Here is a 27,911-nt window from a genome sequence, read left to right as displayed (position 1 = left end):
AGGACCAGAAGCGCGCACACAAGCTCTCCAAGAAACACGTAAACCTTTTCTTTACACTACGGAAAATATTTCTTCACCCATTACCTTTCATAAGTCATAGACAACTATAAATTTACATGTATAATTTAAGCCGCCACCACATTCGCAAGCTGCACAGCCGCAGGGCCGTTGGCAGTGGCAATTGTTATTGTAGGTATAGGACATATTGCAGGTTCGGCGTAGCGGCCGCGGCCGAGGTGCTTCACGTGGTAGGTTTTAGTTTTTCTGCTCGACCATACCGTTATCTCATTCACTCCTGGTCGCTGTGCTCGTCACGAGAAACGTCATGCAATAGTGCAGGGGAATGGGAGAGAGGAGCGAGCTTTTCAATGGGTAATTGTTCCGCAGTTAAGGAATCTTTTTCCGCCGAATAAACGCTGACAGGGCAACGGGTTAGTTAAACTTTATTCTGAACCAAAGTTGACAATTGCCTTCAGTGTCCCATTAAACCGATACTCAAGCATAAAAGAAAGTTGGCCTGTACCGACAGATTACGGTGCCGAGAATATTATTACACCATTCTCGCAAATAGCAGTTGTTTAATAAGACAGAAAACGCCACAAAGGTGAAAACAGGGGACGACGCTTTGTACGCGTTGAGGTACTACAGTTTTTGACATCACAAAAGTGGTGAACGGCGAGAGCTCATTGAAGGAGCATTTATAGATGGTTTCGTGAAAGAAACAGTTCCTAAGTGGTTGAGCACGTGAAATGTACGTAAGCCAAAGCTAGCCATGGGCTAATTGTATATAAAAAAATGGACTACAGGTTTTATACACTGCGAGGCAGGCTGCTTCCCTCACTATTGAGTCAGCCATCAATCTTTCAGTTGCGTTTTCGAAAACCATTGACGCCCAATTAGCGGAGTCAGTAACCCACGACGGTGAGCACACGGGCTTCTGCAAATAACATACCCGTCATGAGGTAGCTATAGTCCCTTTTTTAGAAGCAGCAAGAGGAACAAGATGCACTGCAGGTGGTTAAGCGATCCGTCTGACCTAATCTCCCGTTCTCCGCGCGGATAACGAGGAGTGAGAGAAGGAGTAACGTTATTTAAAACGTTGGCGTGGGTAAAGCGCTACGGTTCGAAAATAATCACCCGTGAAATGAACTTACTTCAAGTGGTTAGCTTAGCGATCCCCCACTGTGCTTTATCGTTCGCCTCGAGCCGCCGTTGATAACCAGTAAAGCTTGCGTCGTTCTGCTCAGTTATGTTTGTGCCAGGGGCAGCGCGGGCAACGACGATGACTAAACACAGCTACTGAGAAGAGTGTTTATTTCACGCTAGGTTCGCGCCTCGCGAGACAAGATACGAGATTGCTGCTAGCCCCAGACCAATGCCTAGGCGTTGTCCAGACGTGGTGAAGGGAAGGCGCGTCCTGAACGGCGCCAGCCGGGAGCCCATAACGCCGCGTTTGATGTTCGGAACGGTGCTTATTGCTTCAAACGAAGCTTTGCCGCAACCCTCCATGCTCGCAGCCGGCTGGATGGGGTCTGCGACATCGGAGTAGAGCCTCGAACAACTAAACACGTTTCTCATTCCGTCGGGGAAAAATCATAAAAGGCGAAGTCAGCCTCCTCAGGCAGAGAAACGTTGCTGTAGTCGGCCATGGCTTGGAAACATTAAAGCTTCCGATGTCAGCGTTTATTTGCTAGACCGCACCGGGGTTTCAGTTCTATTTTGTGGGGCAATGGCTACGTCACGGAAAAAATGAAGGGGAACCGGGTGCGAGGAACACGTTCTATGTTTACTTATTTCTCAGCAAATTACGCATTGTTGGTGCTCGAACAAAAGCCTAAACAGCTACGGAACGTATGATCCTTCAGTTAAAACAAAATTCCATTCAGCCTTTAGTGTGCCTCTAAATGTGGTTGCGTCTACAATGCCGATCTACTCGGTGTCGAGTCGTGAGTACCACAACCACGGAAGTGGGTGGCGATAAACTGAAACAGCAGGGTATCATCTCCAATTTTGCAATTGCGGTCGATTTTCGGATATTCGGCGTCCGGTATTGCTGATTACGATACAGGAGGGTGGGTGGTTATATATTGCGAAACGTAAAAAAATCCCAATTGAAAAAACATCCCAACCACTTACGTGTTTATCCTCATTCAGTAATGCTTTTGGGAGGAAAAAAATGCCTAAGAACTGCTAGCTATTTTTCCGTGTATGGCGCCACAGAAGGTACGTAAGGAAACTCCTCGAAGAAGAACCGCATGCAAACAGGTGTGTTTCACATTTGTTCCAATTGTTTCTAGATATAGGGCAATTACTACTGCGATAAAGAATAATTGGGAAACTGTCAAACTCAAAGAATATTTTATCGAAAGGTCTGTGTGCATGAATAAACTATAAAAAATGTCTTTATTGTTGCAAAATGTAACTGGAAGAGCAATGTTGAACGAACTGCAACTCGCGTTGTGTTTACAAAAAAGTTTCTTTTGATGCATACAAAAGATGTATATCTTTTGCTGTTTCACAGTTTTTAATAATTTTCTTTTTTTAATTCCCATTATCATGCAGGTCAAAATAAGAGCGACCTGCCTGCAGGATTGCAGCCCAACCACAAACAGTCTATCGTCATGTTTCTTGAGCGGGTTTACGGGCTGGAGACGCAAGAGACATTTTTCCGCCTTCTGGAAGACGGCTTCTTGCCCGACCTCAGGGCAGCCACAATGCTTGACAGGGTAAGTGACAGCCGCAAATCACGTACGGGAAGTTACATCAAGAAAGATACCACTTTTGCTTACTTCTGAAGTGGCGTCGAATAGGGCTACAGCACATTCCCGGCAAACTCCTAGCGGAGCTATTATATTTGTTTGCGGCCTTCTACACCAGTAATTTGATTATCAGAAACGTTAGATATCTCTAGAATCACTAGTGTTGGGCCCGGGATCTTAATGAGCCAATGGCTTTTATTTTGTTCGGTGTATATCACCTTCACACTTTTCTCTTTGCTACTGCATGCTTCCCATCGGGTCTCTGTAACAAAGAAGGCGGAAAAAGTGAGTTGAGTAGTAAAGCTGGGTGAGCAACAGTACTAGTAACTTTATGGTTAGATACAACATATCTAACTTTAAGCTAACCCTTTCCTATCCGCTGGCTATTTCCCAGGCGGACAGCGTGGAGAGCGATATGGCGCTGGCGTTGAACCGGTACATCGGCAACTCCGTCCTTCCGATGTTGATCCAGTATTACGCGTACTTTACCAACGCCGAGAACTACGCGAGCCTGCTAGACGCCACGCTGCACACCGTCTACCGCCTGTCCAAGGTCAAGATTCTCACCAAGGGACAGCGGGAGAAGGTCTCGGACTTTCTCGTCGCCCTAACAAGGTAACGTGTTGAACGGCTCGCGTTTTGTGCACCTTGAACAATTGCTACCACCTAGTCTTGTGTAGTCTGTGGACAAGCTCAAGCCGACCGTGGGGCACGAAGGGCCGTAAGGATAGATGTGAAACAAGATTGCCGGATGGCCTTGCGAACAGTGCTTGAACAAGGTTTGAGGATACCTAATCCAAAAGTTCAGTGAGGCTCAAAGAATATTTTAAATGTGCGACGAGTGTGTCTGACCTTTTATAACGATTTTGTTTCTGGCTACTAGGTAATTTAAATACGGATGGTACTCACCGAAGGCTAGGCTCGTAATACATAATACCGCAACAGTAACCTGAATTTATTGGTGAGATCTTATCGGCACTGCTTGTGGGTCAGAAATGAGTCGGAGTCGGTTCCCAAATTTATGGTTCAGACGAATGGTTCATATATAATCATGCGGGCTTTTAACGTTGCGTCGTTGTTCGAGACTCGGCGTTTTGTACCATTTGCATCGATTTTTCCGTTTTTTTTTGTTTTATTGTATTTTGAAGTTCTGAAATTCCTACAAAAATGAACCACGTTGTCTTCTTTGGAATTTCTGAGCCTTACCTTTTCTTTGTATGCGCATCCAATGAGCGCCTCATTCCCATTTAGGATGTAAGGCACAAACATGCACGTTTAAAAAAAACACAGAAATACACACACACGTGCGCACATTCACGTGCACTCATGCACGCTCACACAAACACACTACACATTACGCAGATACACATAAATTAGTTGAGTGAAATGGGTTGTTCCCTATAGAGGGAACTAGAAGTTGAAGTGGTTCAAGCGAGCTTCAGAAAAGCTATAGAAAAGTTAAGCTTTTTGATGGTGCACCGCTCATTCCCCTGGTTACGTTGTCGCAGTAAGTAGGATTTTATTCCAGACAGTGATAATTTGTATTTCAAGTTGAAATGTTTATTTTGAAGGAACCTCCTAGATGTGCGAAGGGTGCGCGACCCTGATCCCACCCGACGAAGTGACGCCGACACGAAAGAAACAGAAATCACCGGTTTATTCCGGGACGGCAAAACAAAAATGATATGAGTAGAAACAACACCTTGTAACACATACGGTCATGTAAACAATGCGACACTGAAAGAACATACTGCACCGATTGTGCAGAAAAATAATACAAAGCGTCGCTCTACACTCACGACAACGTTCGACTCCTGGTACCACGCTGCTCCGTGTGCGCCCACCACATGTGCTGGTTAGTCCGAGCTGGCCAATAGTCGTCGGTCCGGTTGTCTGCCCCTTGCTGTGCCCATCCTTTTTCTGCTGCCGCCGAGGTGTTCCGTCCAACTCCCCCTTACCGCACCCGTGAGAGCAGTCGTTATACCAGACGGGGCCGTTGTGCGCATGTTCCGGGCTTGGTACGCACCACACGTGTTCCTTGTCCGCTAACTGTTTATCGCACATGCACGCACAAGCACATGACGCACTGACGTCACTATCGGTGTTCGACGCACGCTCGCTGCACTGTAATCACCATACGAGGGCGCATGCAGGGGCTGCGTCCCTACAATTTTTAGGCACTTCAGTTTTTATATGTCCGGTTTAATTTAATAATGAAAACAGGAAGAGACAAGGGAGATTCTAGCAGGTGACTTCCTCCTGGTCGTATAGGTGAGGGGTGTACTGGGGAAGTCAACAACCAAGACTTCTTTTCCTCTGGTTCTGTGCAGATGATGCAAACACACATCTTAGAAGTAACCAGAAAAGCATTTACTATTGTTATCCACTTTCTGGGATGCTTACGTACCTAAAGAGTTATGTCAGGATTAACACGTGGCTGAACACGCACACCGCAATAAATAGCCTTCAAGTACAACTCAGCTGCACCCACTTTGCTGTACATATCAACGTTGTTCCTGAATTCTACTTTTCATTACTTCAACAGCGTAGCTAGGGAATGAAAATAGGGAGCTATGAATACCTTTTTTTTTGTCTCAAACACTGTATACTTCGCTGTTGTGCAACCCCTTCAGAAGGAAATTTTCTGGTTGTGGCTAGAATTTGTATAATTTTATAATGATATGGTGGACATTACCAAAACTAATAATCACCGAACTACGCAAGAATTTTTCAGCAGGAATAAAACATTTAACGGAACAAATATTTCTTCATAAGTCTTCTTCGGGGAAGCAAGTATTCCATAGAGTACACGAAGGTATGGAGGTCCTATGTTTGTAGGTTCCAAGAACCTTCGGCGCCTACGTTGCCTCATTTATACAAGAGTTAGACTGGTTATTTGATCACTCCATTGGTTTGACCACTCCATTGGCCATTCCATTCTTTCCTACCGGACTGACATCGTGACATGATATGGATGTCATATTAAAAATAATCTCAATTATAGGATCTTAAGAAAGCCGGCTACCATTTTGCAGTCTCTTTATGTGTAACCTGTATTGTTTGTTAATGATCACAAAGCCTTCGCAAGACAGAATAACGAAAGTTTTAACAACGTGAATTCGTTTGTTTTTCTGGCCCGGAAACACAATACGACCATGAATCGGTACGAGGTATGAAAAGGAGTGTGTCCTACGGAATGCCACCTTTTAAACATTTTTAGCACCAGAAGGAATAAGCACGAGTCAGGTAATTTAATCTATTGAATTTCAGCGCTCTTTTTGCACCGATGGCGGGGTAATAAAATATATTAATTCAATGAAAGGTTGTATCTGCAGTCATTCACCCCTGTTTACTGACCCTACCTCTCCAGCCTGCGGGGTACTCGACACTCACTACCATTCCCTCTGCGAATGCCCCGCAGACCCGTACCCCCCATTCCCTCCCGTCACCATTGGGAGCAGATGTTGGGTGACTTGGGGGAGTCAGGCGTCAGGCCAAGTCCTGACCACCTCCCGGGCCCTGGCGGTCGCGGCGGCCCTGTGGGCCTCCTCCATCGCAATACCTGATCCCGATGGATTAAAAAACGTATTCCTTTCTTCCTTCCTTGCATGGATTACAATGCTTCTTTGTAGGGTCAACCGCAACTAAATACCATTGAAAAGCATTCCTGTGTCAATGTCTAGGTGGCAATATGGTGCTTTACAAACACAACAAATAAAAGCGACAGTAAGATTTGACCGCTTTTGCGAATAGTCCAAATACAGGTGGATTCTCGTTAAACCGTACCTGTAGAGCTGTAGTTTAGTTATACGTAGTTATGCCAAATCCCCGACTCAGTTTTCTTTTAACCTAATACATTCGGATAACCAGCAGTTTCGGTTAGTACGTACTTTCTTCGCCTCATTGTCAGGTACGGTTTAACGAGGTTTCACTGTATTTCATGTGCGGTAGCGTAGGGTAAATTTTCAGCGAGAACTACATAGTTTTTCCGTAATGCAGGGAAATGCAACCGAGCATGCTCCTCCGGCTGCTGCGAAAGCTTACCGTGGACGTCTCAGTCATCACTGAGTACACTGCCGTCGCACTTAGGGTAAGTACCCTTGGGTCGTGGGCGTCCCATGTTCCATTAGCGGGCTTCCTTAGTAATATGGTCTCCTCCAAAAGATTGTACCGGTATACGAAACGTTGCCCAGAAAATAAGTCGCCAAACAAAATAAAGATTTCAGCGAGTGCGGCCGTTTCACAAATCTCACAAATGTAGTTTTTCTTAAAGCATACCAACTATTCACAGGCTGTGAACTCCGCAATAAGTAGTCTGCTTAGACGTCTCTGTATGAGTGAAACGTGCGAGATCACGTAGCGGGAACTCTGACCCGCAGTCTGATGCATGCTTCGTAGAAACGGATCGTTAACCGTAGCTAGTAGCTGTCCTTCATCATGAGAGCCATTACCCTAGCTGAGCACATCGTTTTGCCCAGAACGCTGCTCAGCTGGTAATGACGTGGCATGCTCCAAATCTGTTTATTATAGCTGAAAAAGCCACGCCGCTGCTTTGTCGAGCATGCTGCCACTGGATCATGCGTTCATAACGGGAACGGCTGTGAAGCTCTATTGGTTGTGACGTTGCAAGTAACAGACCGTATCAAAGTGTTCGTATCGACACACTAAGATCGACACGCTAAGACTGTATCGACACTCTAAGATGGCGTGTCGTAGTTTTAATGCAAAAATAATTTTTCAAGAGAACAGAGTGGTTTTAGAAGGCAGTTTCCGTACATCTTTTCTGCGAGGTGATGGCTTCCCTAGTAGTAGGAGCGATGTGTGTGCTGGAAATGCTTTGCGGATCAGTCTTATTCATGCGCATAGAAATGAATGCACAGTTTTACCACCTTCTGTTCCGGTGCAGCTATTGACCCTGCACTACGATCGCTGCAAGAGCTACTACAGCGCCAGCGGTGGACAGGGAGCCTATGGGACGGCGTCCGAAGAGGAGCGTCGGCTCACAATGCTGCTGTTTACAAACATCTTCGACTCCCTCTCAAAAATGGTGGGTCGCCCTATCAGCGCTTGCTGCGGTCACAATGTCTTCAGGGAAGCATGCAGTACATTGTCCTAGTAGCGTCTGATCTAGACGCTTACATCAATAACCTTGTTCGGGTCACAAACAAGGGAAGGGCTTGTTTGTATTCATTCATTTTGTACCAGCTGTGAAGTGCGTATTGAGGATGAAATACCTCAACAGGACAACTACTTCGACTTCATTGTGGAACAAACTGCAGCTACCAGGGTTTGGCTGCATTAATTGCTTTTGTTACTATAACCTGCACTTTCCTATGGGTTGGCAACGGAAACACGCGAAATGCGACGGCCAAATACGAGTGGAATGCCTAGACGGAGGAAGTAATGGGAAGGGGGTACCAATATTCAAAACCCTTTAAACATCATCTTTAGTTTGTTCTTGTAGGCGTCGTTATTGAGAATTGGAGCGCATAAATTAACTTTTCTGTGTTTTTTTTAATTTGCATTGCGGGTCTCTCATACTGGAAGTGATACCAAGTGCAAAGTTATAAAGTAAATTAGTTTTTACGCACATAAATGATGTTCTGAAGAGCAGACATCTATGCAGTTATTCTCGTAAGACATAACTGTGTTCTTCCCACTATGCAGGAGTACGACCCGGACCTGTTTAGCAAGGCTCTCCCGTGCTTGACGGCCATAGCTTGTGCTCTGCCACCAGACTATTCCCTCACCGAGGGTCACGAAGAGGACTTGTGCAAGCACACAACCGGTGCCTCCGGACCATACGTGCCGGAACCCGTGAACACGATGGGGTGCGAGCAAGACCCGTGATTTTTTTAGAGAGTACAACAACTTTGCAACCAAATTGAACGTGTATTGTCAGTGCACATTTCGACTAATTTTCTGACCTATCACTATAAGTAACAACTGATTTTGACTGTTAAAATACTCAGAAATGTAGAACCGAGTACCCTTTGGGTGAACGTTTTTTTCTCCCACCAAAATGAAGCCGGCTGTCATCAGAACGCGTATGCTAAAAATGCAACATTGTTAAACTTCAGTTTCCTGGCAATGATAGGTTACTGCGGCATAATGTAGAACATTTATGAAAGTAACATTTGTGAAAATTGCTGCATTAAAATATAGCAATAGTGACACCGCATGTTATTACCCTGAAAAAATAAATGTACAGAACCGCCGTCCGGCGCTATACGTAATTTTCAAGGTGTGCTGCAGTGGAGTAATAGTAGTTTGATTCCATGGGTTGAGGGAATTATTATAAGATCAAGGTGCGCCTAAGAGAATATTGCTTGAGCCTTTCGTAATCATTAGAAATGGGCCGTAGCCTCGAATGACACGAAAACCTTCTAAACCCGCTGCCACAGTATGAGTTTTTTGTGATGTTTCTTGTGCTATTGCTACTCAGTACTTTGCCCAACAACTGACAGGAAGACGTGTTATGGTCTGAGCCTGACTCGGCCTATACTGTTGCAGTGAAGTAAAGCACACTGTTTGGTTAGAAATCTATCATTTTATTCAAAATGAATTTTTGTACGTAACTAGATGTTCGGGAATAGCTAATGACAGCTAGACGCAGGAAGTAGCTATTTAGAACGACAACGCATTCACAATAATTACACGAGGAAACATTGCGGTTTCTTCGTTAGCAATAAGTTTCTGTTGAAAGAAAGAAAATACGGAGTGGTTTGGGAAGCAGTGCCCCCCCCCCCCCCCAAAAAAAGGGCACGAAACGAAAAACAGGAAAGCGAAGAAACACCAAAGTTTGGAAAGTGCCAGACTAAACGCATAGGCAAGAGTGCGTGGGCTTGAAAGAAAATGGAATGGGATCTCTGGCGTATTAGTCGCCCTTACTTTGTTTTTCTGTGTACTTAGGATGCTGCATTTCTCTGTCCAACAGAATCCAACTGAATCAAGACCTAAATAACATCGTGCAACGCTTCTCGGAACATTTCCACGATGCCTGGGCGATGCGCAAGGTAATCATTGCCGTTTCTGTTTTCGGTACCATAAGGTACTTGTTGAGATCTCTAAATGACAAGCATAAATAAAGAGTAATGACGTTATGACGTTTGGCAGCTCTCTGTGTTTTTCATCTTTTCCTGCACTCTCCCCGGTTTAAGAAGCGAAAAGAAGCTACAGTGAGTTGCTAGTTGTTCATTGGTAGGAGATTTTTATGGTTTTACTTTGTTATAGGTATAGCAGAATACCTGTCATTTATTCTAAGACACCTGACGTCTAGAGCGCAGAGTCAACTTTTTTTTTAACTTGCAGTTGGAACGAGGATGGCAGTATGGGGAACGATGGAATGACGAGGCGAAGACACACCCGAGGGTGAAGCCATACAACCTGTTGACAGACTACGTAAGTGACATTTGTTATTTTAGCTGAACTCTCCCGGTATTAATGTAGGGATGATATTGATTGTTATGACAATTGTGAAGATGACGCCGACACTAAAACTCTTTGGTTAGAGATAGAGAAAATATGGGCCTTTGGGTTTTTTTTAAAACAATGGTAATCATAACCTGAAAAAAAGAAAGTTCCAAAAGTGTCATTACAGAAATTCCAGGCTTATGTGCAGTCTCGCTATTTGTGTGTCACGTACTATTGCATAAATAGCAGCTAATGTAGGTTAATTCATGAAGCGACGTGTGTTGTATGAACGTTGGATAGAGGGTGCACCTGGTTGGTGGGGTGTGCCTCGTGAGAAGTTTGCTAGAAGCTGAACGTAGAGATATTGACGTTGATGAAAACAACGCCCTGTCTACCCCATCTAGCAACATCAGGAATAATATTTACAGGACTGTCCAGGCAGTGCCACCAAGGGTTCGAAAGAATCATATGCATCAGTCAACATTTCTCGTAATATGGCTACTAATTTGGTGGGTAGATTTTTCCCGGATTTGGGTTACACAGTCGTGTCCTTGAATCGCAGGAAAAGGAACGTTACCGGGACCCCATCCGAGAGCTCCTGAAGGCCCTCCTGGCTTTTGGCTGGAAGCTGGAGCTGACGGACAATTCTCAGCGCTCCAACGCTCCCATTGCTGCTGTAAGCGTTCTTTGCGTAATGTCGTTCAAAGTGTAGTGAATATAATAGAGGGAAAAGGCACGAAATATGGAAACCAGCGGTGCAGTCTTTGTACAGAGGCACTAAAAAAAAATTGATGTATGCAACGGGGCAGAAATTGAAACTGCTGGAATGTTACACAAACAAGGTAAATTTATCACTGCTTGAATAACAAACACTAGCCACACAGGTTTCGGGCTGGACCGAGCCTTCAATTTTATCAGTGTGAACGAGCATCAGGTACGCAATTCAAATTTCTGTCTCTTTAATGTATGCTCCAAAGTGTGTGTTTAGAAGGTACCCTGATTGCCTGGTGACAGACAACCAGCAAACAGGATGTCACGTCAACAAGGAGAGCTCCACGTCGGTTTCTATTAGGTCATAGTTCAAATTCAAAAGCACGTTATAATACGAATGGACACAAAATGAACATAACTCACAGAAACACAATTAGGTTTTTTTATGGAGCAGATAATTTCACATATGTGACTTCTCTGAGCGGTTATTTTTGTTGCAACGGTACGAATTGAAAGATTTGAGAGTTTTCAACATCGTGGCCAACAACTCGTAGCTTAAGCGAAGAAACGGTGGTTTAAAGCAGTGATGTGCGCCTTTGTGTGCGTGTGTTTTGTTATTTGTGCATGTCTAATCGAACAACGACGAGCAGCCAGAGTCCCATCCTTTTGCAAAACCAAATTTGCAGTTGACGTGGCAAAATTGATGACAGAAACACTCGCACACGCACGCACGCACACACACGCGCACTCTCACGCGCAATAGTTGTACATTCAACACAACGGATTCACTGCCACCACACAGTGCACGTAACTAAGTAAATGGACATATAACGGAGCAAGCGAATCACTGCCAGAAAAAAGAAGATATACTTGCGTTTCCTTCAAAGTGTCGCTGTCCGTTGTTTTCATAGCCGGCAAAGTGACACATTATAAAGCCGGTGGGCTACAGAAAAAGAAATAAATCTTCTATATAGAAAACTCGATAAGTTTGTTATCTGCTTCTTCAGCGCCAATTTCGGTAGATTATACAAATAGGTATGCTGAGCTGACTTGCATGTCAGAGATTCTTTAATAGTATAGCGGAGTTCAAACTTCTTGCTTTTTAAAATGCTGGCACGTATGGTATGACATACTTAATACTGTGGAATGGCTGTTCTCCACGTTACCACGGCATTACAAAATCATAAGGTGTTTAGTCTGTTACCACACTACCGCCTACACAAAAATGGGTGCTAACCAATCACTAAACATGTTTAAACTCTAATAAAATGGGTGTAACGTCCATGAAATGCGTTAATCAAGTTCAGGGTATGTTCTTTAGCAAATAAAGCTGCGAAATTGCGGGTTTTAATTTGAGGCTGGCTTCCCTGGACGCTCATAAATATGCGCTTATTCAAGATAACATGTGAAACGAGACGCACAAATCAAAACGGTGAAGAAAGGGGTAAGACGAGCTCTAGTCATTAATTTGTCCACCCCATCCACTACCGTATTTTTTGTTGAGGCCCCCAGCGTTTTCAGATTTGAAATTCAATGATAACATGAAGCCCAATTTTCCGTAGTGGATGCTACACTTGGAGGCTTTGAGACAGATATTTCAGAAATAATACGTTACACTGATATTTGCAGTCGATATAAAATATGCCACGAGAAACATGTTTAGTTTGGACTTTGTGTTTGCCACGTGAGTTGTGAGGGCTAAAGACTTGGGTATTGGAGTTTTCTGCGTTCTGTGCGTATTGCATTTGTCGGCTGTTTTTATGTGAGGTTTTTAATTTATGACGTTTATCTACAGCAAGCTCAGTCGCCCATGGCCTACATGCCGACGCCTGTGGACATGTCGACACTCACTCTTAACAAGGACATGATGGTGAGTGTACCGAAAATGAACTGTTTACGTTGCAGAATTGATTATCGCTGCAGCATTGATACATTAGTTGGTCAAAAAGAATCTAATTATTACCTGTGGGAAAAATAGCAAGCAAATATGTTTGTTTTCACCGTTCAGACAATGGCGGAACGGCTGGCCGAAAACACGCACGACATCTGGGCGAAAAAGATGAAAGAAGAGCTGGAAGCAGTCGGTACGTACTCAGCCATCGCGTAGTGTCCTCAGTACAATTTGTTGCTGGTTTAATGTATTGTATATATAATTTAAACATTCAACTGGACCCTAACCAGTGAAAAAATGTTAGTTTGTGTCAGTTTCTCTCTTTGAGCATTTCAAACGTTTGAATTCGATTTTTGTGCGCTCGCTCCTTTCGCCCTATCGTCCTAGGTGGCGGGATACACGCACAGTTGGTGCCCTACGACCTCCTAACAGACCGGGAAAAGTACAAGAACCGAGACAGAGCACAGGAGTTCCTCAAGTTCCTACAATACGAAGGATACCGCTTGTCTAGGTAAAAAAGCATGCCAGGAGTTGACTGATCAATTTTTGTCGCCGCAGAGTGCAGCCAAAACACCGAGCGCTCTTCAAAAGTACACTTTTATTTTTGAACCGTTCCTGTCGAGTGAAAGTATACAAAATACACGTTTTATTAAAATAAATATTAAGGAGCAACTAAATAAAAGGGTTCTAACAAGTGCTATTGGAAGCGAGGCATGAGCAATCAGGAGTATATTTTCCGGACAGCTCGAAAACTCGCTGAATACCGTTTTCTCTCCCGCGTAAAGCTTCCTTGGTGACTAGATTCTGGGTATATTCACTGGCCACCAAAAGCTATTGCTGCTTTTGGGAACGAGAAGGATGATTTTACTGTCACCGCACATGGCTTGGGGGTCTATGATAGAAATGCCGACTTTAGCCAGGAATTGGGAGAAGGGCAGGGGGGGGGGATGTGATGCATACATGACTGTGAATACATAAGCAGCTATATCTCAGAACAATCCTTGCGCCAGCCTTTGCGCCAAGCAAGGGTTTTTGGGAATGCTGGGGTTATGGTACTTGCCAAGCGGCTTAGGTGCACCTTTTGAGCATGTTTGTTTTGTTTTGAATGACTTTTAAGCTGCTCTGGCAGCGGCGTGTGTCTATATTGCATTAGTCAAAGTTCGCTTCGCGTCGTTTTACTCTTGTGTGGTTAATTTTCTCCTCGCGAATACTCACCCTATCGTTACACATGGTTTCAGAAATGAATGCTAGGAGCGCATATTGCTAACTAGTAGTGTAGTGACCCTCCCCCCCGGTCATTTCTAAAAAGTTATTTGTTGTCAATGGATCGAATCTAGACTCAACGAAACTGTTCCTGTTTGAAACCAAAATTGAAATATACATTATTTAGCGCACTAATTCGGACATATACGACAGAATAAGAGTAAAAGTATCAGGTTTTCGCTGCCGCTTTGCGGGAATACTGTTTGTGTATTTCCTCCAGGAGGGTTTTCGGCGTATTGTGGTAACGCAACGCGCATCCGGTCGGCAAGCGCTCAAGCTTTTGCTCTCATAAATGCATTCATCAATAGGTAATACTTTTCAAAGTGAGCGAAAATGTAGCGCTCAGGTTCCCTGTTTTTGTCACGCACGGTATCTCGTCTTCTTGCCAGTAGCAAGGCCCTCCGTCGTCGCGAGCGAGGCGGCGCACCCAGCGAGGAGCCCCAGGCGCCCAGCCAGGGCCAGAACGCGAGCCCGGAGCGGCGCTTCGCCAGCTCACTGCTGGAAAAGCTGCTGCAGTACCTGGACGTGGCCGCCATCAATCTCAAAGTGCTCCGGCCCAGCGTGCCGTTCAGCCGCAGGACAAGCTTCAAGACCTCCAGCAGGGACGTCAAGTTCTTCAGCAAGGTACGGTGCCTTGTGGTACATGGTCAAGGCCATTGCTCGATAAATATTTATCGCGTTGTTCGACGTTCATACAATCAGAGTGCTTTAATATGCGCCAGTTACGAAAGTGGACATAAAAATGCATTTTCTGCACGTACCACTTTCGCTAACGGTTTGGTTTATGTTTATTAACACGTCAAATACTTCTGCAGAATTGTAACGAAACAGAAAAAGGGAAAATCAAATGATTTTTTATTGTGATTTGGTGTGTTGTAGGAATGAAAACATCATAATATTTGTTCTAAAAATTTAGCCACTCAGCATTGTTGTAGTAGATAATTACTTCAACTCACTGTCGACATCTCACGCGGATGCCGTATTTCTGACAGTTGGTGGGCCAAACATGGGTCTTTTTTTGTTTCATGTGTCGTTGGGGGAGTTTGAAAACGATAAAATAATGAAGCAGCGTCTCACACCCAGGAGATATGTGCATGTTTGCGGCGAATTGTGTATGCGGAACGCATGTTCTCAGTTTAACCGAGTGTGCCATCAATCGCCGTTAACACCTGAGCTTACGTGGCCTGCACTGGTGACACCTTTCCTCAGACGTAATTAGGTTGAAGAACAGAGCCCTGTATGTGCGTATCGCCTGAGTGCAGTGGCAAAGTTTGTTAAAGAGCACATCAGGATCCTGCTGTTGTTGATGAAGGCTAGGAAGTTCTCTTTTCGACGTGATGCACCATATGGTGTACAAATGTCATCCCCAAGTTAGCTTGGATATCACTAACCACAGCTATATAAGCAACAATAATTCATTGTAGGTATTCGCTATCGCTCACAATGGGAATCGGCCATTGTCGGTTTTGAAGCAGCTGTGGTGGGTAGCGCTTTTGAAATGCGCAAAACGTCTCGGAAGGCAATGTCTAGCTGCACATTGTAACCGTTGTTATGCTAAAAACGAGAGGCTAAAGAAAAACATGCTGAGATGATCTGCAGCTTTTGTTCAGACTCTTTGATATTTAACTGGAAACCCAGCTTAAGGAACGAGTCACAATTTTATATTCCCATTATGTAGTGCCTGCCTCTTATGCAATGCCCAAGGGCTCGTATCCTTTTGGCCCTGGTATCGTCATCTGGCGACACGACACAAATATTCTCTAGCACTTTAGGACCGAACGAAAACTGCTACTTTTCATGGCAAAGGTTCTTCAAGGATGCCCCTTGCGACATACATCACCAGTGTTGCGCTTTCGCGGGTCTCGACGATATAGAAAGATGAAGCTCCAGTACACAGAGTATGATCACGGGCGAGAAAGGAAGCTTAATTCCCGGTTTGTCAAAATGTCTGTAACTCTGGAAATACCTGAAACACCGGCTTCGCATTTTTTATGCGGGCTGAGGGGGCCATACCTTTTAAGAGAAAAAGAAAAAAAAACTGTGCGTACAAAAACGTGTGAATTCCTAAAGACCTAAATAATGGTCGTGTGTGTAAATAGGTACTTGCGCAATTAGGGTAATTTTTATTTATAGGCTTCTGGAGCCCACCCTCTACGAAAATGTGAAGAAAAATAATTTACGCTTTAAATAAAAATTATAGGGCTGATAGGATTGAGGTAGAATAACTGAAATAAAATAAAATACTTTGAAACGCATGTCTTTGGCCAAGGTGTTTAAGGGAGGACTCCTGTTGCGAGCATTGTACGTATTCAAATAAGGATAACGGGCGTACTGTGTTTTATTACGATCACCGAGCCACTTCGGGGGTTAAACATGTTATTTTGAAGCACAAAGTAAATTCCCTTCTTAGAACCCTGTATGAATCAAGGGCACAGAAGTTACGGTTACGTTGTATTTTCCATCAACATAGTGGTGCTTAAATGTAAGTTCTTTTATGGGGAAATCAAAAGCATCGTAGATGCTTCGTTCTAGGCCTTCTTAAAGAAGGCACGTCGTCCCGCTACCCCTATTCCGCAACATGCCTTCTGCCAGTCACTCGCACAGGCGAAATGGAGAGTACCATATCCCACCGTTACTTTCCCTCTTTTATGACCGTTTACGTGAACGTTGAAAATTATACAACGCATCCAAGGCACATATTATCCGTCATAAATCGCACAGAAACCCCTAAACCACAGCGGCAAGACACACCGTCCGTTTATACGATGCCGAAAATGCAGCAATCGTTCTGGCCACGACGCCCCCCCCCCTTCCCCACCTCCCAAACAATTATCAGGGATTTCCAAACGGCCATTCTGAATTATAGTAGAGTGGTCGTGTCCCCTGAGGCGCACGAAATTCGGTTTCCCAACCACTCCTCCCACCCCAAAGCCGTCGTAGGGACTAGAGGCCAGACGGGCTTTGGCGGTGAGGAAAACGCTGACGAGGTTGACTATACCCGTTTCCTCCGACGACCCTTATCCACAAACAGTCAGGTTCCGGCCTATCGGAACAACTATAATCCTTCAGGGACTTCACTCTGTAGTACACTGTACTCTACTCTATCCGCTCTACTGTCTACCCGCCGCAACGACTTTTATTTCCTCAAAGCCATACTATGGACACAATGGAGGAAAGGAAGCTTAGGAGAGGCCCCGGTGCCCACTGGCACATCGGGAGGAGTGTGGAGGACGTCACATTGTGTTTTCATGATCATAAGAGGTCATTGGCAACCGCGTCCTTGTAACGGCGCCAAAGGCTCGCCCACCGAGGCCCTACGTCACTGCGATGTCCAGCCTGTAGCAAATGCTCGGCAGGCAACGACGAAACCGACGACAGCGGAGCGAGCGAAGGCGGAGGAGGAGCGCGTGCACGCAAAATACGAGGAAAAAAGGGTGATCTGCGAAAATGGCGTTTCCCGCTTCAGTGGAGGTGACGTCAGGGCCTCTCCTAAGTCTTTCTTTTCTGCGTTACTGTGGCAGATACAGACACTCTCTTGCCACCAGAGCGCCACTCACGCACATTGCTTTCTCGCCATACCTTACCCCCACATATACCTATTGCGGGGAGTACGAGAACACGCCACACGCAATCTGGCACTGCAACTCCCTCTCACCCCCAGCAGCAATTTACCCGCCCCTATTCGGGCTGTCTGCGCTCGTGCGCTCATATGCACCGCCTCAACGCGCCGTGGAACACCAGGAGAAGGCCTTGGTATACGCCCTGCTTCAATGCGTGGGGCGGAGTAGTCCCAATCTAGGCCAATAAAGATCTTCGCTTTTCCTCCATTTGACGGTTTGTAACTAAGCGGCTCCTGTTCGTTGAAGTTTTGATTCCTTAGAGTGTAGTGGACTGTTTTTTGCTTCCAAAATGACATATTTTGTTGAAGCTTTGTTAATTTATTTGTTATATATTGATATTGTTATATTTATATATTTATCACAATATATTTATATTGTTGTATTTTGTTATATATTTTGTAGAGTGCCACGAATCTGAAGTATCCCACCGTTAAGACCAGCAAAGCAAACCAGATTTGTTTTTACCATTAAAAATACTGATTATTAGGGCTACGAGCAGCTATCTTCGGCATTGGAAACACGATTCATTGTTTTCAGGAAAACTGGACGCCGGAAGTAATTAACACGAGTTTATTGCCAAGTATCAGATAAATCATTGTTCCAGATCAGCATATCTTCAGCATCCAGAGGGTAAAGCGCCGAGGTAGTGAAAACGACCTAGTGTCTAGAGGCACGTCCTCTCGGACGCTATGTTGGCGAGCTGCTGACATTGTTTCGTAAGAAAATCAAGCGTGCGTGAAAATCAATGCTCCTCTTGAAATGTCGGGACTCCATGTTAAATCCAACCTCTGGAACGAATAAAGAAAGAGAAAATAAGTACTTTATAACACAACTTATTTGAGTAAACTACTCGTTTAGTAAGAAATATTTTAAGAACAAATATTTCTCTAACCTCCGAAGGTAAGCATGCCATGCACGTGATGATGATGGTGGATGGGCGTAATCCAATTGCCGTGCAGGTGGTGCTGCCGCTCATGGAGAAAGTGTTCGTGGCACAGAGGGCGTTCTTCCTCATGTCACCTACTGCCACCTCCACTGTCGGCACGGCCACCATTCGCGAGAAGGAAATGGTCGCAAGGTGAGTGGGGTATGGATACTGGCTGAGCAAGGAGAACATTTTGAATGACAACTGCAAAAGCAACACGGCATGCCTACCTACAGTTCTCCCTCTCCCAACGGAGTGGACGTTTGCCGTTCTTGGTTGCAATAGAAGTGCTTAGCCCATTTCCACTCCTAGACTCCTTTAATTGGAGAATTTTGGAGGAGCATATCTAAAGCGATTACGCGAAACAATTATGATCTTCGATACGCTAAAATATTCGAATCTACCTAATACAGTGCCGGAGTGTTGATTTCTGGTCGAAAAGCGCCGCCGAGAAAAACAAGAACCGGGACGAAATGACGATAGACGCCACGAATTCATTGAAAATGTTTTATTTGATATATTGACAGTTGAGTACATACTAATGTATTCACAAAACTGTTGAAGAAGCTGGATGTTCTACCATTTCAGCCTGTTTTGCAAGCTGGGTGGCCTGCTGAGGGCCAAGTTCAGCGTCTTCGGGAACGAGTGCAAACTGACTGTCTCGTGTTTGCAAACGCTGATTCGGGCCACTGATGCAAAGTAAGAAAAGAACCTTGAATATTCTTTAGATTCTAGTTTTAATTACTCTCTTTTTGTGCACGTACTTTGGGCTGTATTAAAAGCAAAACTTTCTCACACACGTGAAAATATGCGCACATGCAAAATAGTAGGAGCTACTTTGATTTGCAAACCAATTTAAATATCCTGATGCTGGTTTGCTAACATGATCAGAATTACAGAATCAGTATTTTTACAAAAGACGCGTTTTTAGAGCTGAGGGGTGGGACAAGTTGATGATAATCTGGGTTGTATGTATTTGTAAAAATGCTCGAGAGGTTCTTTGTTACCTTTATATGAAATGAACGCACTATGCTGTGACATTATCTTCCAATAAAATTATATTTCTCTTTCTGGGAAATACTGCGCGTCACTTCGTTGTTGCTGTTTTAACTAAAAAAATAGAAGTACTGAAACTGCAAACAATAACGATAACCATGAATTGAATTGTGTAACGAAGGAAACAATAGAGAAGACGCAGAAACAAAATTGTGAATACTAAAGGTAACCGTGAAAACGAAGTCGTTCATGTAATTGGGATGGCGACAGGTTAGCTTGTTCGAGCCTCAAAAAGTGGGGTATATATTTCTTTGGTAGGATTGCACCTCCTTTATTACGGGAGTTAAAAGTACGCTTTTTTACGGCGAAAGCCGTTCTTATAATCGTCGACGCCTTTGTGGAGGCCGTTATTCTTCTATTGGTCGATTTAGAGGAGGAGGGTGTGAGTTCGCTGAAGGTAGTAGCAGCGTTTGCCCTGTATAGGAAGACCTCCGAAATTGTGCTTCTGACTACGCGTGCGTCCAGAACACGTGTGGGGAGGCCGAGGGAGTTTGAAGAATATTCGCTGCGTCGGCATGACATAACACGCTTTGAACGGGATGTTGGCCGCTTAGAATGAGCATGCTAATATGACTGCAATCCCACTGGTGTACCGACGCCGTCACCACAGAAAAGCAGAGTAGAGGCATCCAAAACCCGCTAAAGAGGGCGGCCATTCCCTCAAAACTTGCTCGCGTCAGGTTCTGTAGCCGCTTAAAAAGTCCCGTCTCAGGAGGATAGTTTCTTCATTTCGTTGGTTGGGCTCGTGTTTTCTGCGTTACAAGTGCGCTCGTTTAGGTTGAATCACTAGTAGCGATTTCTATACAAAAATACCAATAGCAGTCACAGAAACGCCCGTACTGTTATTTGATATTTTGAGCTTATTGCAATGGCAATATCCCATGGCTGTATGGTGAGGTAAAGGACCCCGTAGACTTTCGCTGTACATGTCTTTCGTGCAATAAGATAAGGAGTAGGGTTCTTCTCCGTATATCTGAAAATCAGGGAAGCACAAGCACATTTTAGGGCATTAAAGACAGGTTTCTTGGACGAGGCGTGACTAGGTGAATGGGCATTAGAAAGGAGTTGATTTGTCAAAAATTGCATTTGCGTTTCCGTTTTCGTTTCCGTAGCTTTATTTGCTTTTTAACTGCGCTGAGGGTAAGGAGTTCCTGGAATACAATGAAACCAGTGGGGCAACCCTACATGTTACTACGAAGATAGAAATATGATTGCGTAACAAGCCACGACTTTGAAACGTTAAAACGTACGTTAGATCTGCAAAAAAGAACGTAATACCGCTAACGTTGTTACGTCTGATGCGTTACTGGCAGCACGGACCATAACGGCCTTGTTTATGTAATATGAGACGAAAACAAGTTTCAAGAGATGTGGACACTGTTTTTGGGCTCAGGAAAGAGGTTTGCTCTGGAAAGTCACACCACTGGTCATTTCTGAGATGCATCATATATGTGATCTGCTGATATGTGTATATGAGGTCTTTAGCAGATGGAGTTAGGCATGTTTTATAGCAGCAGGAGCAAAAATAAGACTGCGTATAGCACCATTCTAATGCTTGTGTAACATACTGAGTTTTTATTATTTTTACATTGCTTTAAATAGGCTGTACGCATACATGTAGTGGTTTTAGTGCACTTGTGGGCTGCCTAATAAACCAAGGATGCTTGTATTTTAAGACGATCTATAAGTGTTATGATGGCGGGATTCTGGTTATTAGCACGCTGATCTAATCAAGAAAATGGTTGTGCGGATGAGGTTTAACCGCACAACAAAAGGGGCCATGAAGACGACATAAAAGTTTTGCCAAATAAAAAGGCTGCTTTGCCCCTATAACAATGCGGCCAAACTTAACGAAAACTTCAAAGAACTAATATAGGTATTTAGGAAAACAGATCAAGCCGTGCACCTTACCAGCTACTGCATGACCAGGTTTTTATGCCACAAATGTTGCTTGTTTGAGCCATTTTCGGATGCCCACCAAAGCCACTGCCAAAGAACACGACTGCGTCATTTTTGCGGTACCCCTCGTTTTGTTTTCTTACCGCCATAATGCTAAGTTTCTGCTAACACGCCGGTAAAGGAAAACGGCTATCATTTTTCCTTCCCATATTATTATGCTAAAGGTCACAAACGCGAAATCGCTTTCATTTGCTTCAAATTAAAAATTAAATTTGCTTTAATCGTTTTCGGTTGAATATAGCTGCGCTGCTGGCAGAGATGGAAATTGCAAGCGCTTATCCCATTTCAACGAAACAAAGGATTATTCTGTATTCATGGCTCATGTAAGGAATCCCAGTTACTCTACCACTATTCAGTATAGAGCGCGTCATATTCGTGATGCCGCTTAAGCAGCTTCATTGACATTTTTTTTATTTCAAGTGTGCAGACGGGAGTGCGTAATTCGTCCCGTATTCGCATAGAAATTTATCGCAGGGCAAAAATATGAGGGGCAGGAACTGGGTGGCTTCTAACGAGTTTTGGGCGAGTACTCTACCATAAGAATGACTGGGACATCACCATAAGCTGAATCCTCAGTTTCAATGAACAAATGCATTCACTCATATCGGTTCCGTCAAATACATCATGATTTTTATCGGCCGTGGTGGGTCGTCTTTATGAACAGGTGGGGCACCTAAGCTCGTGATAAGTTATTATTATAGGCGGATAATTAGCTTGAGGAGTTGGATATTGTTTATAGTAACAAGAAATGCATCGTGTACGTGCAAAAGATTATTTTCTGAGAGTACCTGGCTGATAAGAATACCTCAGTGTGTACCCGTAGGTACGTGTGGCATAGTAGAAAGCAGGGAGCTGATGGTAGCAATTATGATAGGAAAGATTGTTATGATAGAAGTCTACCTCAGTACTTTCAGACATTCCTTCTTGGCTTCAACTTGATGTCTTTTTCTACCTCGTTCTACATAGGGCCATAGTGAAGAACTGCCCTGATTTTGTGAAGACGTCTATGCTGACGTACTTCAACAATGCGGCGGACGACCTGGCCACCACGCTGTTGAACCTGCAGCAAGGCCGCTACAGCCACCTGCGGGGTACCACCATGAAGACGTCTTCCTCTCTGAACTACGTGCAGCTGGTTCTCTTGCCAGTTCTTACGGCCCTCTTCGACCACATGGCTGCCAACGAGTTTGGCAGTGACTTGCTGCGTAAGCGCCTGTTTTTATGAATGTCGTTCATATTGTCACGCAGCGAAAGACGACGCAGATTTTGTTCAAGGAACAAATGTTTATTGGAGCAAACCTGGGCTCCGCAAAAACTCAGAGAATATACAAGCGGTGTAAAAGCAGCGAAAGAAGTGACGTGCACATCCTGGCGTCGGCGAATCGAGTGCCGCGGGGTTTACCTAGCGAACATTTATGCTTCGGCGTTAATCCTCCGAGAACCATCGAATCAGATCTAGAACACTGGCGATCAAAGATGAACATCATGTTCTAGTGGCGACAGGTGATACACCATTCGCATCGAATTAGAAAGCCTGGGCGGCGTAGAAAAGAAAAACAGAAACGTGCGCTTCACTTCTTACTCAGATAAGACAGCTGGTCCCGGCCAGACGCTGGCCGCAAAACACACAAACAAGCCAGTGCGTATTCTTCGCGGCAATATGATATGGTCAAAATGATTAAGGGCTGAATTTAGCGTGGGTTCATCTATTACTCATTCAACAAAAAACGGGGTATTGGTAGTCTTTGTTGTTATATATAAATGTCTTTAAAATATAGGTGTATAACGTAACCATGACATGAAATAGAATAGAATGATTTGTATAGAGATAGAAGGCATAAAATAAAAAGCCCAAGCCGCGGAGACCCCCCATGGTTAGGCATCAGAAAATAGTGGCGCTCCAGATTCACGCATGTGGCAGTAAGTGTAACCGCCTGGACCATTTCTTGGTGTTAACTAAACCCACCCCATATCATAAATTGCGCGCGTAATAACGAAGGGTGCGTCATTGTATTGTTGCATTATAGCAGAGCGCAGGGAAACCGATGTAGTCTAATAAGCTTGGTCTCATACATTTTATAACCATGCCATGTGCAATTATTTGGCCCCAAACCAATTATGCTGGGATCGGTTCGGTAGATTTAAAGGGGCCCTAATAGGCTTCCGAAGGTCGCCATTTCAATCGCGCAATCGCTAGAGTACCCCTTCACGACAACGTATACCAAATATTACACCTCTGCGTAAAGCAGGGGCCGCACAAACACGAAAAAAAGATTCCACTTTCTCTCCTGGCTCACCAATCATACCTTGCCGCCACAGTGCCGCGCTCTGATGCAGTTCTTTCTGGCTCTGACGCGCCTCTATGACGCACGAGACATTGCCCAGTCCGGCGCCGCGAACGCGAACCACAGCGACAGCGCTCACCGTGCAACCGGAATCGGGTGGGCGGAGCGTGCGCGTCGAGCGCTAAAAAAAAAGCGCGCGCAGGGCTTAGCGCAGCCAATGACTGCATGTACATCAAGGAGGGTGACGCATAGCCATGTTTCTCTCGGTGTTCTTGCGCCGGGTCGATGACGTCGTGGCTTCCACAGTGCTTCGGAGGAGCTACGAGAGGAGGAGAGCCCACGGCCTTATGGGTGGCCCCTTTTAATGAGCGATAACTCGGCTAATACTTAACGCATTTAAACAATTTTTGTGGGATGACGTTCCTTGGATAGTACTCCAGTGACTGCGCACGCAAAATTGTAACATTCGGCAGCCTATTTAGGGCCCCTTTAAGTTATATAAACAGAAATAGCGAAAAATGATCTTAACCGCTGTACCTTGATGGGCTGCTGCAAAGGCAGAATGTTGTGCGGATATGAACACCCGAGCGGTGTTTATCAACTGCCAACCTTCCTCACTAAATTTTCTGTTTTAATGGCCTGCATTAGAACCGTTACTAAAGTAACTGTAGAAGGCTTTGAATGCTGTTAGTGACGGGCTTTTCAAATGCAGAATTCGGGAAACTATCTTGACTTTCTTCTGCTTGAACTATCATAAGCTCCTGGAGCCACCATGAGGCAGGGGTTTAAAAATACGTCAACGAATGAAGGTATTGTACAGAATAATGCATTACTTGTAATGGTAAAACTGTCCTAAAAAGTTTCAGAAGGTATAACAGAGTAAGGTTAGTGGAAGCGAAAGTAGCATGTTTTAAAGGCACGACGAAGCCAGTTTGTTCAAGCGGCCTGGATTTTCAGGTTATGACTTAACTGCAGTGCAATAAAAACAGGACAGAAGGAATTACGGCCATACAAGTGCTATAATGGAAACCTCCTTTTTTATGTTCCCAGCCGGTGGATGGATTGATTTGTCGTTTAAAAAGGTGATCTATTGAAACTAAAGGATGAACGAGTGCGTCACAATGGTGACAATAGCTGAGTGCGACTGAATAAGCGATGCTGGTCAGGAGCGATACACTCGCTTTTGAAGGAATACTAACGCGGAATGTGCTGGAGGATTGGTAATGCTAGAAGAAGTCCTGTGGCTGGGATTGCAAACAGCCAGTGATAACGCCAAGCAGAACGTAGATTTAGGAAGCCTCTTATAATTAAAGATTTTTTCCCACTATCCACGCCTTTCGTGGGCCTTGACAGCGGAAACTGTTCTTTTTCAGTGAGTGACATCCAGGTGGCCTGCTACAAGATCCTAAATAGCCTGTACACCTTGGGCACCAACATGGAGCTACACGGGGGAAGGTTGGTAGCATGGAGCCATTTCATTTCAAATATTTATTTACAAACAGCCTGCTGTAGTTGATAAACGGGATGGTAGCTGTGCATATTGAAGAATTCGAACAATTCAGGGTGTTTGGCTTTGGGTCTGACGTGTTGACTATCTTTGCTTGGAGGAGGCGGTTGGAATGCCATGATATCGTTTAGCCTTTTGTGATAACGGTTATTAGTGTGGCAAGAATTGTAAGGATACAACAAAAACGTGAAATTTACACTTTAGTCCTCTCGAACTTAAGTTGTGTGGAAGCGTAAATATTACCCGCGTCAGTTTTCGCTTTCGATTTTTTAAAGGTGTCGGTCCACAATTTCTTCTTTTTGTTTACAGTCTCAGAAAACCTGAAGCAACTTATCATGTTACTTCAAGAGCACGTAGCTGAGAAAGTTTTTTTGCGCAAGAAGAAAAAAATCCTACTTCTCTGAGGCGCCTGGGCTGAAAAATTACGCAGGATGCGTTCTTGTAAAGCACCTTCCTGTAATGTAAGCCGTCACTGTGTAATAGAGGTCAGCTCTTTCAGGGGCGGAGCACCTTAGGCCCGCACAATGTTCGTCCGCGTCCGTGCGCATAGCATTTACAATGGCAAAAAATCACACAGGAAACGGCAGGATTCCAGAATGTGTCTGGTACTCCAGACAGAGTTAATGTCAGTCGTCTTACCCACTGGGCTACGACTGTGAGTTAGTAACCGAGTCTAACGGCTTACTCCCTCGGGTTACTCCAAATGTCCGTCCGCGTCCATCCGTGCGCACACCACCATCAAGGAAAAATAAAGCGAAATTCGATTTGAGCAGTGAGGTGCAGTTTCATATAGTGAATAATCAAGGTGCAACTCACGGCTCACATCGAGTGACGGTCGGGGCGCAAATCGGATGTCACTCGGGGGGCAACGTGGATGTCATTTCGAGTCTCCGTACTCCGCACCCTCGCCATCATCCACGGAGTGGAGATGCTGCCATTTTTATTAGTGTAGAACAGTCATCACTAGCACAGTTGGGCCACGGTAAATAAAATTTCTTGTTCCCCATTAACTCGCCGGTTTGATCTTCGTAGTAGTAAAAGTGAAACGTTAATTTAGTCGGTATATTTGCTATTTATTTCTAAGTTGATATGCTCTAAAACCACCGCACGGGAAAATCATATTTGCGGCGTATTCGTGCAGCAGCATTACGTGGAGAGAATTAAGGAAGCCGGTTTAGATTACACATCAGTCGCTTTCTTGGGGTTTGTCTGCCAATAGGTAATTTTTGTTCTTTGTTACAGGAACTTCGTTAAAGCCGAGCTGGAGCGGTGAGTTTACAGCCAATGTCCCGTTCTATATTCCGAGGATGTGCGTTGCAGATTTGGTGATTCACGCTGCAGATCTGCTGGGAGGAGATTGTTGTAAAAGGATTGTTACTGTGGTTTTTGAGATATTTATCTGCAGTTACTTATAGAAAACATTTTATATAATGTTGTATGCTTTTGCTCCTGTACCGGTTTGTATTTATTTATCTGGTGTTATATTGAGTAATTGGCATCCTCACCAGAACTGGTGCAACGAAAATCATTCTCAATTAGGGAGAGAACCTTTTCTTAAAAACATATCACGTACGGGGCGCACCAGGGAGTATACCACTTGACAAAATCAATTTATGATGGTGCACCTAGTGTTGTCACGCAAATTAGTGTTTTGATAATGGGGTCTCAATTCACCTACTCAATTACCACAGCCTTCACGGTCCTAAAGTACACTCAGTGCTGTCTTAAAATTGTAAGCAAAGTATGATAAGCATTAGCATTTAAAAAACGTTTAATGGGTTGTCGGTGAGTGATGAGTGCAGAAAAATAGCTTTCTGCAATGTCAGGGCGCACAAAGAATCAGTTCGGTCGGCAAACTGCGTGATTGTGTCTTAATCTCCTGTTATGCTCATTCCTTTTAAAAAGCCATCGGCCAGCGTATGGCAACTGTCTGGGCGCTTTCGCGGCCACTTTCCCTGTGGCGTTTCTGGAGCCATCGCACAACAAGCACAACCCTTACTGCATCCACGGCAAAGCGCAGGAGCACTCACTGGAAGCCCAGGGTCAGTACCTTGCGGGGAGTTCAGCATATAGCGACGTGGCAGAAGAGATGTGTTCTTACAAATGCCAACAGCATTGCTTCACTCGCTCATTTGTTATTCTTTTGTTCTTGGGATAAATCAACGGTGTGATGTCAAGTGCATTGAGGCGGCGTTATTGAAGATATACTCTGAAGTACGTAAAGAAGGTTAGTTATATACGTACTACTTCCATACGAAAACTGCACGGGAGGCGAAGGACAGAGAAACTTCATTTCAGTACCGGTGCTGCTTGAGAAGATGGCCAGCGGCACAACCAGATACATTTTCCCCACAGTTTCTTGTGCTTCGTGCCTGCCGCTCACACCTGCGTGTTTTTATTTCAGCTTTTTTTTCTTCTGCGCTCTTATGTGGAACTAAGATTGTCTACACTCTCAGGACTGAGTGCCCCACCATGCGCTTAGTTATTCACATTTTTGGAGCGTAAGGGTTTTTCAGGCAGTG

At 44.5% G+C, this 27,911-nt stretch overlaps 1 protein-coding gene across 6 annotated transcripts in view; it reads left to right on the top strand.

Annotated features, from left to right (window-relative positions):
• The window catches only part of Ryr (Ryanodine receptor), a 405,814-nt gene that overhangs the window by 277,372 nt on the left and 100,531 nt on the right, over positions 1-27,911 (top strand). For 3 of the 6 annotated variants that reach the window (XM_077672818.1, XM_077672817.1, XM_077672813.1), the window contains exons 59-76: positions 2,563-2,726; positions 3,154-3,374; positions 6,759-6,849; positions 7,666-7,806; positions 8,427-8,590; positions 9,697-9,775; positions 10,071-10,160; positions 10,735-10,848; positions 12,679-12,753; positions 12,892-12,967; positions 13,162-13,285; positions 14,427-14,661; positions 18,617-18,735; positions 19,171-19,281; positions 22,564-22,802; positions 25,256-25,337; positions 26,632-26,658; positions 27,295-27,431. In XM_077672818.1, coding sequence (XP_077528944.1) covers positions 2,563-2,726; positions 3,154-3,374; positions 6,759-6,849; positions 7,666-7,806; positions 8,427-8,590; positions 9,697-9,775; positions 10,071-10,160; positions 10,735-10,848; positions 12,679-12,753; positions 12,892-12,967; positions 13,162-13,285; positions 14,427-14,661; positions 18,617-18,735; positions 19,171-19,281; positions 22,564-22,802; positions 25,256-25,337; positions 26,632-26,658; positions 27,295-27,431 — 2,289 coding nt within the window. The remainder of the gene's footprint in view (positions 1-2,562; positions 2,727-3,153; positions 3,375-6,758; positions 6,850-7,665; positions 7,807-8,426; positions 8,591-9,696; positions 9,776-10,070; positions 10,161-10,734; positions 10,849-12,678; positions 12,754-12,891; positions 12,968-13,161; positions 13,286-14,426; positions 14,662-18,616; positions 18,736-19,170; positions 19,282-22,563; positions 22,803-25,255; positions 25,338-26,631; positions 26,659-27,294; positions 27,432-27,911) is intronic. The other 3 variants (XM_077672816.1, XM_077672815.1, XM_077672814.1) reach the window with 1 other exon arrangement.

Source organism: Haemaphysalis longicornis, unplaced genomic scaffold (assembly GCF_048455015.1).
Source record: "Haemaphysalis longicornis isolate Haplotype H1 unplaced genomic scaffold, Haemaphysalis longicornis Haplotype H1 scaffold_6, whole genome shotgun sequence".
Classification (NCBI taxonomy): domain Eukaryota; kingdom Metazoa; phylum Arthropoda; class Arachnida; order Ixodida; family Ixodidae; genus Haemaphysalis; species Haemaphysalis longicornis.
Note: the sequence above shows the minus strand (reverse complement) of the source record. Positions and strands in the feature narration are given on the sequence as shown.